This window comes from Gopherus flavomarginatus, chromosome 4 (assembly GCF_025201925.1).
Source record: "Gopherus flavomarginatus isolate rGopFla2 chromosome 4, rGopFla2.mat.asm, whole genome shotgun sequence".
NCBI lineage: Eukaryota > Metazoa > Chordata > Testudines > Testudinidae > Gopherus > Gopherus flavomarginatus.
The window spans coordinates 68,929,897-68,943,433 of record NC_066620.1 but is presented as its reverse complement, the minus strand read 5'-3'; the positions used below and the strand labels follow the sequence as shown (position 1 = coordinate 68,943,433).

At 41.9% G+C, this 13,537-nt stretch overlaps 1 protein-coding gene across 1 annotated transcript in view; it reads left to right on the top strand.

Moving 5' to 3' along the window:
• Nucleotides 1-13,537, top strand: part of BIRC6 (baculoviral IAP repeat containing 6) — a 349,123-nt gene that overhangs the window by 169,136 nt on the left and 166,450 nt on the right. The window contains 1 exon segment of the mRNA XM_050951314.1: nucleotides 11,666-12,446. Coding sequence (XP_050807271.1) covers nucleotides 11,666-12,446 — 781 coding nt within the window.

Below are 13,537 nucleotides of genomic sequence, written 5' to 3'. Positions count from 1 at the left end.
ACTCAGCAAAGAATGTGCCTCCTGCCACAAGGTCCAGCTTAGGAGCAAGGGAGTCTACTCCCACAGATCCCAAGTTGGGATCTTGTTGGAATGATGTGGAGCACTTTCATAAACATAAGAGCAAGTCATCCTCATAAGTCCTCTTCAGAGAAATCCGATTCAACCATGCCTAAGCCGAGCAAGTCTTCCTGCTCAGCCCGTGAGGATTTAGAACATCCTAAATCTGAATCATGACAAGAAGCCCTACAAATCCAGGGCTCTGTCATTACAGGACTGCACTCTGGCAGCAGCCATACCTCCGGTATCAATCATAGACTTTAAGATCAGAAGGGACCATTATGATTGTCTAGTCTGACCTCCTGCACAACGCAGGCCACAGAATCTCACCCACCCACTCCTGTAACAAACCCTAGCCTATGTCTGAGCTATTGAAGTTTTCAAATTGTGGTTTAAAGACTTCAGGATGCAGAGAATCTTTCAGCAAGTGACCCATGCCCCACTCTGCAGAGGAAGATGAAAAACTCCCAGGGCCTCTGCCAATCTGCTGTGGAGGAAAATTCCCTCCCGACCCCAGATATCGCGATCAGCTAAACCCAGAGCATGTGAGCAAGACTCACCAGCCAAACACCCAGGAAATAATTCTCTGTAGTAATTCAGTTCCCACCCCATCTAACAGCCTATCACAAGCCGTTGGGCATATTTACCACAACGATCAATTAATTGCCAAAATTAGGCTATCCCATCATACCATCCCCTCCATAAACTTATCAAGCTTAGTCTTGAAGCCAGATATGTCTTTTGCCCCCACTGCTCCCCTTGGAAAGCTGTTCCAGAACTTCACTCCTCTGATGGTTAGAAACCCTCATCTACTTTTAGTCTAAATTTCCTGATTTACCAGTTGATATCCATTTGTTCTTGTGTCCACACTAGTACTGAGCTTAAATAATTCCTCACTGGTATTTATCCCTCTGATATATTTATAGAGAGCAATCATATCTCCCCTCAAACTTCTTTAGCTTTAGGCTAAACAAGCCAAGCTCTTTGAGTCTCCTTTCATAAGACAGGTTTTCCATTCCTCGGATCATCCTAGTAGCCCTTCTCTGTACATGTTCCAGTTTGAATTCATCCTTCTTAAACATGGGAGACCAGAGCTGCGCACACTATTCCAGATGAGGTCTCACCAGTGCCTTGTATAACTGTACTAACACCTCCGTATCTCTACTGGAAATACCTCACCTGATGCATCCTAAGACCGAGATTTTTTTTCACGGCCATATCACATTGGTGGTTTGTAGTCATCCTGTGATCAACCAATACTCTGAGGTCCTTCTCCTTGTATTACTTCCAACTGTTGCGTCCCCAGTTTATAACAAAAAATCTTGTTGCTAATCCCTAAATGCATGATCTTGCACTTTTCACTATTAAATTTCATCTTTTTACTGTTACTCGAGTTTACGAGGTCGTCTAGTTCTTCTGGTATGATATCCCAGTCCTTCTCTGTATTGGCAATACCTCCCAGCTTTGTGTCATCCGAAGACTTTATTAGCACATTCCCACTTTTTGTGCCAAGGTCAGTAATAAAAAGTTTGGTCCCAAAACAGATCCCTGAGGAACTCCACTAGTAACCTCCCTCCAGCCTGACAGTTCACCTTTCAGTATGACTCGTTGTAGTCTCCCCTTTAACCAGTTCCTTATTCACCTTTCAATTTTCATATTGATCTCCATCTTTTCCAATATAACTAATAATTCCCCATGTAGAACCGTATCAAATGCTTTACTGAAATCGAGGTAAATTAGCTCCACTGCATTTCCTTTGTCTAAAAAATCTGTTACCTTCTCAAAGAAGATCAGGTTGGTTTGGCACAATCTACCTTTCGTAAAACCATGTTGTATTTTGTCCCAATAACCATTGACCTCAATGTCCTTAACTACTTTGCTCTTCCATTTTTTTCCCAAGACCTTGCATACTAAGGATGTCAAACTAACAGGCCTGTAGTTACTTGGATCACTTTTTTCCCCTTTCTTAAAAATAGGAACTATGTTAGCAATTCTCCAGTCATACGGTACAAGCCCTGAGTTTACAGATTCATTAAAAATTCTTGCGAATGGGCTTGCAGTTTTATGTGCCAGTTCCTTTAATATTCTCGGATGAAGATTATCTGGGCCCCCGATTTAGTCCTATTAAGCTATTCAAGTTTGGTTTCTACCTCACATGTGGTAATATCTACCTCCATATTCTCATTCCCATTTATCATCCTACCGTTATCCCTAAGCTCCTCATTAAGGACTGAGGCAAAGTATTTGTTTAGATATTGGGCCATGCCTAGATTATCCTTAACTTCCTCTCCATCCTCAGTGTTTAGTGGTCCCACTTCTTCTTTCTTTGTTTTCTTCTTATTTATATGGCTATAGAATCTTTTTATATTGGTTTTAATTCCCTTTCCCCAGCTCTACATGACTTTTGGCCTTTCTCACTTTATCCCTACATGTTCTGATGTCAATAAGTTAGCTTTCCTTGCTGATCGCTCCCATCTTCCACTCCTTGTAGGCTTTTGGCTTTTTCTTAATCGCCTCTCTGAGATGCTTGCTCATCCAGCTTGGTTTACAATTACTGCCACATAAATAAGAAGAAAACAAAGAAAGAAGAAGTGGGGCTGTTATACACTGAGGATGGAATGGAGGTTAAGGATAACCTAGGCATGGCCCAACATCTAAACAAGTACTTTGCCTCAGTTTTTAATAAGACTAGTGAGGAATCTAGCGATGATGGAGGGATGATAAACGGGAATGAGGATATGGAAGTGGATATTACCGCAACTGAGGTAGAGGCCGTACTTGAACAGCTCAATGGGACAAAGTCGGAGGGCCCGGACAATCTCCATCCGAGGATATTAAAGGAACTGGCCCGTGAAATTGCGAGCCCGTTAGCGAGAACTTTTAAGCAATCGATAAACTCGGGGGTTGTGCCGTATGACTGGAGGATTGCTAATGTAGTTCCTATTTTTAAGAAAGGGAATAAAAGTGATCCGGGTAATTATAGGCCTGTTAGCTTGACGTCTGTAGTATGTAAGGTCTTGGAAAAAATTTTAAGGGAGAAAGTAGTTAAGGACATAGAGGTCAATGGTAATTGGGACGAATTGCAACACAGATTTACTAAAGGTAGATCGTGTCAAACCAATCTGATCTCCTTCTTTGAGAAGGTGACGGATTACTTAGATAAAGGAAATGCGATAGATATAATTTACCTAGATTTCAGTAAGGCGTTTGACACGGTTCCGCATGGGGAACTGTTAGTTAAATTGGAAAAGATGGGGATGAATATGAAAGTTGTAAGGTGGATAAGGAACTGGTTAAAGGGGAGACTCCAGCGGGTCATATTGAAAGGTGAACTGTCAGGCTGGATGGAGGTCACTAGTGGAGTCCCTCAAGGATCGGTTTTGGGACCGATCTTATTTAACCTTTTTATTACTGACCTTGGCACAAAGAGCGGGAATGTGCTAATAAAGTTTGCGGATGACGCAAAGCTGGGGGGTATTGCTAACACGGAGAAGGACAGGGATACTATTCAAGAAGATCTGAACCACCTTGTAAACTGGAGTAATAGAAATAGGATGAAATACAATAGTGAAAAGTGCAAGGTCATGCACTTAGGAATTAATAATAAGAATTTTGGATATACGTTGGGGGCGCATCAGTTGGAAGTGACAGAGGAGGAGAAGGACCTTGGGGTACTGGTTGACAGCAGTATGACTATGAGTCGCCAATGTGATACGGCTGTTAAAAAAGCAAATGCGATTTTAGGATGCATCAGGCGGGGTATTTCCTGCAAGGATAAGGATGTGTTAGTACCGTTATATAAGGCGTTGGTGAGACCCCATCTGGAATACTATGTGCAGTTCTGGTGTCCCATGTTCAAGAAGGATGAATTCAAACTGGAACAGGTTCAGAGACGGGCTACAAGGATGATCCGAGGAATGGAAAACCTGCCTTATGAAAGGAGACTCAAAGAGCTTGGCTTGTTTAGCCTGGCAAAAAGAAGGCTGCGGGGGGATATGCTTGCTCTATATAAATATATCGGGGGGGTTAATGTTAGGGAGGGAGAGGAATTATTTAAGTTTAGTACTAATGTAGGCACGAGGACGAATGGGTATAAACGGGATATTAGGAAGTTTAGACTTGAAATTAGACGAAGGTTTCTAACCATTAGGGGAGTGAAGTTCTGGAACAGCCTTCCGAGGGAAGTAGTAGGGGCAAAAGACTTTTCTGGCTTTAAGACAAAGCTTGATAAGTATATGGAGGGGATGTTATGATAGGATCGTTAATTTGGGCAATTGATCTTGGATTACCACCAGATAGGTCTGCTCAATGGTCTGCGGGGAGATGTTGGATGGGATGGGAACTGAGTTACTGCAGAGAATTCCTTCTTGGGTGCTGGCTGGTGAGTCTTGCCCACATGCTCAGGGTTTAGCTGATCGCCATATTTGGGGTCGGGAGGGAATTTTCCTCCAGGGCGGATTGGCAGGGGCCCTGGAGGTTTTTCGCCTTCCCCTGCAGCGTGGGGCACGGGTCGCTTGCTGGTGGATTCTCTGCAGCTTGAGGTCTTCAAACCAATTTTGAGGATTTCAATAACTTGGTCCTGGGTTAGAGGTTGTTATAAAATTGGATGGGTGGGGTTCTGTGGCCTGCTTTGTGCAGGAGGTCAGACTAGATGACCATATTGGTCCCTTCTGACCTATGAGTCTATGGATTTTTCCCCCTTTCTTGGGATGCAGACTTCTGATAATTTCTGCAAGTTTGACTTGAAATAATTCCAGGCCTCCTCTGCCTTTAGATCCACAAGTTTTTCAGTCCAATCCACTTCCCTAACTAATTTCCTTATTTTTTTTAATTTTAACCCTTTTGAAGTCAAAAACCATAGTTACAGATCTATTTGTTTATCTTTCCATTTAGTTTGAACCAAATTAGCTCATGATCACTCGAACTAAGGTTGTCCCCCTACAACCATTTCTTCTATGATGTCTTCATTACTCACCAAAACCAACTCTAAAATGGCATCCTCTCTTGTTGGTTCAGCAACTACTTGGTGAAGGAATCCATCAGCTATCGCATCCAGGAAAATCTGAGCCCTATTATTTTTATTACTAGCACTTGTCCTCCAGGCTATATCTGGGAAGTTAGTCTCCCATGATCACACAATTCCCATTAGTATTTACTTCATTAAAAACATTAAAGAGGTCTCTATCCATATCCAAATCAGATCTTGGTGGTCTACAGCACACCCCAAGCACTATTCCGGGGAGGCTCGCTCTAGTAGCTTTCTTCCCCAATGTGATTTTTGCCCAGACTGACTGTCTTGTCCATTCCATCACTTCTTATTTCAGACCATCTGAACTATGCCTTCCCTCCCTTGCCATTCGTAACACAGGTCTTACAGAAAATTAGACATGCCAAGCCACAAGTCATGCACAGGAGACAATAAGGACAATAAGGATTTCATCTTGGTCGTTGATCAACTTTCCACCCTTTTCCAATTTCCTGACTCATGGGAAGGGCAGAATCAAACATTCTGCTCCCTAAGTACTGCATCTCAAGCCTGGGTTTTTGGATGGATGTCAACTCTAGATTGTTCATGCTCTTAAACAGTATGAAATCTTTTCTGTTATTGGCATCCTATCTTCTCTCTTGTCAAAGTGACCAGTCTCTTCATTAACTCTTTACAGGTCCACCTGGCAACACTCAGTGTGTACCACTCACTTTCACAGAGATATTCAGTTTTTGCTTACCTAGTAGCCAATTTTGGAAAGGCCTAATCACAATCTTTCCACCAGTCAGGAGACCTTCCCCTCAGTGAAATTTAAGCCCTGTTCTTTCAGTACTTACTAAACCTCTCTTCAAACCACTAGCTCCATGTTCCATGTCTCTCCTATCTATGAAGGTTGCCTTCCTTGTGGCCATCACCTCAGCCAGGAGAGTGAGTGGGCCTGGAGCACTGACGGCAGATCTAATTTATACCATATTCCGTAAAGACACAGTCTCATTGCGTTTATATCCTAAGTTCACTCCACCCAAGTAGTTTCAGAGTTTCACCTTAACCAGTCAATCCACTTACCTGTTTTTTATCTGAAACAGCACTCATCCGAAGAGGAGAGGCATCTTCATGCCAGGACTTAAATTCAGCGGGAGCCCGCCGGAGCAGAGCTCCGATAAATATTTCAGATCCACAGGAGCCCTTGGCGTGCCCCCCCCTCCCTCCCCAGGCTATACCCAGTAGAATTTAGAAAGTATAAGCCCTGTTTCATGCCCATGATGTATGGCAAGCCTTACATCTGAAAAGGACAAAGCCAATCAGAATATCACCGATGCTGGTCCTTGCTTATATCCTCTCGGAGGATCTCTAAATGGATCATGAGCTGTGTGTTCTGCTATCATTTATCACATCTTTCTCCCCATTATAGGATGAGGGCTCATTGTACAAGACCATAATTGTATGGCTTCAAGAAATACTTTTGACACTAGAAAAGCAATATATGGAGTTCCTTTCACACATTTGTGAGACATTATGTTCTAGCACTGAACTGTTCCCCTGATGCATCCTTTGGGACAGTGGTCTTTCAGATGGTTCTGCTGCTTGCATCTTTGCAACCTCCCTCCTACTTAAGTACTGTTTGACAATCACCCACAATGGAACACACACAGAGACCAGCACTCAAAGTGAAAGTTGCTTAACTTATAGTAACAGGAAGTTCTTTGAGATCTGTGGTCCCCATCTGTATTCCATTACCCACCCTCTTTCCCCTCTGCTTCAGATTGTAACAGGATTTTTCGTAGAGAAGGTACTGGAAAGGTGGTTAGTCCATTCAGCCCCTTATCTCCTCGATTGCAAGCATGAGGAGAGTGAGGGATCATGCATACATCAAAGGATGCTGCTTTCAAAGATTTCTCTAACTCTGGGCACATGGAGCACATACCTACCCACAGTGGAATACAGATAGGGTCCATGCGTCTCAAAGAACCTCCAGTTACTATAAATAGAGCTCTACCAAATTCACAGCTGTGAAAAACACATCACAGACCATGAAATTGGTCTTCTATGTACTTTTACCCTATACTATACAGATTTCACAGGATGTTTGCAGTATTGCCTCCTTTACTTCTGTGTTGCCTTCAGAGCTAGGTGGCTGGACAGTGGCGGCTGCTGGCTGAGAGCCCAGCTTTGAAGGCAGTGCCGCAGCAGTAAAAGTAGTAATACTATACCATGCCATCCTTATTTCTGCACTGTTGCTGACAGTGGTGCTGCCTTCAGAGCTAGACTCTTAGCAGCTGCAGAGCTTCCTGCAGCTGGGGGAGGTTCCTGGAGCTTAATCTGACATGGCCCCAGGAGTGGCCTCTGCAGGGGAAGAGGAAGTCCTGTCCCTCACTAGCCCGTCCAGGACCAGCAGTTAGATCCTGACATACGATAGGAGCCCTCAGCCAGGGCACTCACAGCTCTGCCCTTCCCTGGCTCTGGGCCCAGTACTTGAGAGTTAAAGGTGCCTTGGGCTGGTTGTGTATGTGTGTCCGTGTGAGAGTCGGGGAGGTGACCATGGATCCCTTCGCCCCTCAACCACGACACCCTGGGCACTCACTCACCTATAAGGCCAGCCCTCCCAACCCCAGAAGAAGTGAGGACCCCCCCATATTGTGCCACCCTCACTGTTGTTGGCGGCGGTGCTTGCTAAAGGTCCACTGAGCTGTGACCTCAATTCTACCATGTACTGGTCTTCGGGAATCTTGTACCCAAGACAAGCTCTTTCAAAATTTTCCAAGAAGGCCTTGGTGTCATCACCTGCCTTGTAGGTGGGAAATTTCCTGTGCTGTGGAGCAATATTTGGCGCTGGGTTGTTAGGGTTGGCTGGTACAGGCAGCCCAGCTTTTGCCAACTCCAGTTCATGTTTTCTCTGTTTTTCCTTCTCTTCATTCTCTTTTTGTTGCTTTTCCATTTCTCGGCGGTGGGCCAACTCTTCTTCTTCTTGTTTCCTTCGGTGGGCGAACTCTTCTTCTTCTAGTTTTCTTTTGTGTGCTGCCTGTTTGATTTGTTCTTCTCTTTCTTTCATCTCCATCTGTCGCCTGTGTTCAGCTTCTTTGATTTGTTCTTCGGCCGCAATTTTTGCCTTAGAAGTCATGATTCCTGTTTTCTGGTGTTGGGGTGCCCTCCGGTGTTTATCTTCTGAACTGCAGGTTCTCTGTTGCCTCCTGAAGTCTGCCTAGCAACAGTGCCTTTAGCTAATTTTCCTTTTCTCTCTCTAGCTAATGTTCAATGAAGGGAAACCAGAAAAACCACTTTATTTGCATGCCTATAAGTGCTGGTACGACTCTCAATGGGAGTGCTATTGTGTGACAAAAGACTGTTAATAGTCCTTAACGACTTCTGCTTAACATGCAAGCCACAAACTGCCAGAGAGAGCAGAAAAAAAAAATTTCTCTCTGGTTCCCTTTTAAAACCAAACTGTTTCTCTCTGCTAAAAAGCCCTTAGCAGAGAAAAGAAAAATATAATATTTCTACTGGCTTCTGGGTTCTATCTCCCACCAGCTGCCACTCATGTAATAACCTTAGTCCCAGATTTGGACCTTAGCGTCCAAAATATGGGGGTTAGCATGAAAACCTCCAAGCTTAGTTACCAGCTTGGACCTGGTACCTGCTGCCACCACCCAAAAAATTAGAGTGTTTTGGGGCACTCTGGTCCCTCTGAAAAACCTTCCCTGGGGACCCCAAGACCCAAATCCCTTGAGTCTCACAACAAAGGGAAATAATCCTTTTTCCCTTCCCCCCTCCAGGTGCTCCTGGAGAGATACACAGACACCAGCTCTGTGAATCCAAACAGAGTGAATCTCCCTCTCTGTTCCCAATCCTGGAAACAAAAAGTACTTTCCTATTCCCCCAGAGGGAATGCAAAGTCAGGCTAGCAATCCAACACACACATCTCCCCGATTCCTTCCTCCCACCAATTCCCTGGTGAGTACAGACTCAATTTCCCTGAAGTAAAGAAAAACTCCAACAGGTCTTAAAAGAAAGCTTTATATAAAAAGAAAGAAAAATAAGTACACATGTTCTCTCTGTATTAGATGATACAACACAGGGTCAATTGCTTAAAAGAATATTGAATAAACAGCCTTATTCAAAAAGAATACAAATCAAAGCACTCCAGCACTTATATTCATGCAAATACCAAAGAAAAGAAACCATATAACTTACTATCTGATCTCTTTGTCCTTACACTTGGAAACAGAAGACTAGAAAGTAGAACTACTTCTCCAAAGCTCAGAGAAAGCAGGCAGCCAGAAAACAAAGACCTTAGACACTCAGTTCCCTCCACCCAAAGTTGAAAAAATCCGGTTTCCTGATTGGTCCTCTGGTCAGGTGCTTCAGGTGAAAGAGACATTAACCCTTAGCTATCTGTTTATGACACCCCCCCATATTGTGCCACCCTCACTGTTGTTGGCGGCGGTGCTGCCTTCAGAGTCAGGCACCCAGTCAGTAGCTGCTGATCTCCAGCTACCCAGCTCTGAAGGCGGCGCTATGGCCAGAAGCGGCTCAGAAGTAAGGGTGGCAATACTGTGATTCCCCCCCATAATTCCTTTTTGAGTGGGGAGCCCCATGGCCATAATACTGTGAAATTTCACATTTAAGTATCTGAAACTGTGAAATTTATTATTTTTAAAATCCTATGACTGTGAATTTGGTAAGGCCCTAACTATAAGTTAAGTCATTTTCTCATATATTGACTAATCTCAGCATAACTAAATAGACTCAGTCCAGGTAAATCTGCCCATAAATCTCCCCACAATCATCCTCATACATAAGCCTCAATGCACAGGGCATTGTATAAAGCTCTTCTGTAATGCCAACAGACTTAGTCTGGATTAACAGAAAAGCGAGTCCTATAATTGAACCTTTCCTCTGTTAAGAGCATATTGCCTTTACTCACCACACATTGAAATCTCTGAACTGTTATCAAGATGATTAGTTCTGATTTCAATTGTCATGGCACAGGATAGTGAGAGAGTGTTTCTCTAGTAACTGTTACCATAAATCAGAAATACTAAGGAGAAAAGTCAACAATACCACCACCATTTTAAAGTACAAAGTGGATGTCATGACAAATAATTTTGGATTAATATAATCTGTCATCTTTATATTTTCGTTTATTTTTCTAAAATATTTTAATTTGGTTGTTTTTCATCAAGCCTTTACTTTTTCTCTGAAATTTCTCCTGTGATTCTTTTTTTTTTTTTGTTTCAGTTTGTTTTTTTCCCCTCTTCTCTCCTTTTCATGTTAATGTTTTTATTTTGGTGCATAGATACTACTTTTATTTTTGAGGCACCAATCAACCTAGATGGAAAGGGATACTTTCTCTTCTTTTCATGTATTGTGAAATTGCCTAGAGCATTTCAGATGGACAGAACTTTGTAGTGACTGTTTTTAGCAGGCATGGGATTGGTAATCAAAGAGGAAAAATGATTATAGAATCTCACTCAGCCACAAGTTATGCAGGCTACTAGCTGAACAGTGTTTTCCCTTAGATATCTGACACCTAATTGCATGTATCATCTTTCAGGGTAGACATGAAATGAATCCTCCATCTATGACAGGAGTAAAAGTGGGCTCTAATTTCAGTTTGTAGGTCGTTGAAATTATCCCTACCCAATAAGATCTGAAATGCTAGTACTGAAACGGGATTTAGAGTATATCTACCTGTGTGGAGAGTCAGATCACTTTAGGCTATAGTGTGAGAGATAATGAAACTCAGCTATGCTTTTTTTTTTTAATAATTTGTCTACTTTGAAATAAATTATGTAAGTAATTAGTGATACAGTCCAGTGGTGTACTAATGGCATTTTCAAAAGTGGATGAGTAATTTAGGAGCACAAGTCCCATTGACTTCCTTCACCATTAAAAGCGGCTCTTCTGTAGTTTGTCTGCAGTCAAAGGATATGCATTCTTTTGAGTGGTTCTAGAAGAATAATTATATAGGTTTAATTTTATTAAATTGTACCCTATCTTCAATTGTAATTTTCTTCAGAAGAGCACTGAGAGTGGGGGTACGTAGAAAACTTCATTACGCTAAATCTACGTTACACTATTTTTCATTCTTCTATCCTAGAAGTTGTTTAGATGGTGCTTGAATAGAGAGAGTTATAAAATGTCCTGGGAACTTACTAAAATACTTTGAGATGTTTAAACCGCTTAATTGCAAAGTTCTTCACAAAGGTGGGTTACCTTATCCCCATATTTATGCGTTGCGTTATTGAGGTCACAGTTTGTTCAAGGTTGCATGAAGTAAATGGTACAGTTGCATGACTTGGGTCTCTTGATTTACAGCCCTCTTCTTCAATCTACTAGGTAATAGCTGCATTAAATATATCCTAATGAAATAAATTTAAATATAGTGATTTTTATGCAGTGTCCAGATTATGCTGTGATATCAAGTAGGCTAACATTCTCAGATATTTGTTAATTAAAAAAAGTTCTACAAACCTCTGAATGTAGTAGCATACTGAAACTCATTTTATAGTATCTTGGGAAAACATTTCTATTAACTTTTGACTAACAAGGTAAAAGGGAAAACGAGTGGCAAATTTTTGTTTTGGTGTGACTTTTTTTTTCTTTTTCCCTCTTCTCCTCTAGGTCACTCTTTAACTGGTCTATGTCTCTTCCCTGCAACATGGTTTTGAAGAAAGCTGTTGATAGTTTGCTTTGCTCAATGTGCCACATCCACCCAAATTATTTTTCCTTACTCATGGGCTGGATGGGTATTACCCCTCCTCCAATGCAGTGTCAACATAGACTGTCTATGACGGATGACAGTAAAAAACAGGACCTTAGTTCATCTTTAACAGATGACTCTAAAAACGCACAAGCACCTCTTGCACTAACAGAGTCTCACTTGGCTACCCTTGCTGCCTCATCTCAGTCTCCCGAAGCTATCAAGCAATTATTGGACTCAGGTTTGCCCTCTCTCCTTGTAAGAAGCCTTGCTAGTTTCTGCTTTAACCATACTTCCAGCTCTGACTGCACTTCTCAGTCTGTGGATATTACCCAGGATAGACTCAGGAGACATCATGTTCCACAGCACTTTAATAAAATGCCTATCACGGCAGACCTAGTTGCTCCTGTACTCAGGTTTTTGACAGAAGTTGGTAACAGCCACATCATGAAGGATTGGTTGGGTGGTTCTGAAGTCAATCCACTGTGGACAGCACTTTTATTTCTGTTGTGCCATTCTGGTGCTACTTCTGGAGGACACAGTGTGGTAGCGCAACAGACCAGTGCAAGATCTACTTTGCTTTCTTCAACGGCAGGAACAGGACTGACCACTCAGCAAAGGACCGCAATTGAAAATGCAACCGTTGCATTCTTTTTACAGTGTATCTCCTGCCATCCTAATAACCAGAGGCTGATGGCACAGGTAAAAGAGCAAAACCTTAATCTGTAACTCTTATTATTTTTAAGTGAAAATTTAGTTGGTACAAGATTTGAGAACACAAGCTTTTGTGGCTTAAATTTTACACAGGAAAAAAATAGCATATTGGATGATTAAGGGATGTCACTGTAGATTCTGCAGTATATATATTTTTTTTATTTGTAGATCTGATTCTTTAATATGCCATTTAATGGAGACGGTTTTGCATCATGAAATATTAGCACATTGGGCTTTGTTTGATGGAAGAGAGATTAATTCTTCTGCCCACTGGTACAATATTCAGTATGCTGCATGAGTCTCTGTTTTGTCACTTACATTAAAGTGCATTTCCTGTTTTGCTAACTCTATAAGAATGACACCTTGGTGATGTATTTCAGATCAAATTTGCCCAATTGTGCACTCTTAATCTGGAATCCGAAGATAAAACTGAATGTATTTTGTCTCTCATTATTAAAAACACTTTGCTTGCAGAGATGCTTGAGCAACTTTATTGCTTTCAGTGCAGTTGATTGCTGCACAGGTAACAGAGAGTAGAATGTGGCCTTGCATTTGGAATTCTGTTAACATATTGAGAAGAATGGAATTGCACCAGATGCTCTTTAGTAGCAACATACTGGTGCCCTTTTTACTGTCTTGCACCTAAGTGGCTGTTGCTGTTATGGGGAGTGTCGACAATTCACAGTAAGGAAAGTGTTCCCAGGGGAAATGTTGCTTATAAGCAGTGGTTGCCCTTACAAGGTGATGCTTCAAAGAAACATCTGCTGTAGTTCATGTCCTGTTAACCGTTAGCTCTACAGTGCCAACAGGAGGAAAACATTTTAAAAAAAAGCCTTAATTTTTATCTGTAAATTAAGTCTGAATACAAACTAGGATCAGATAAATGGTGTAAGAAGAGGCCATTTCCAGAGAAGAACTTCACCCAAGTATAGTGAAATTCCTCCGTAAAGCAAAAAATTACTTTTCACGTTCTTGATACAACACCTAGTCAAGATTGACTTTCCCTTTCTATATTTTTGTCAGCTAGCCTTTGTTTTTCAGATTATTGCCTTAAAAATAAACTTGAATTATTATATTGA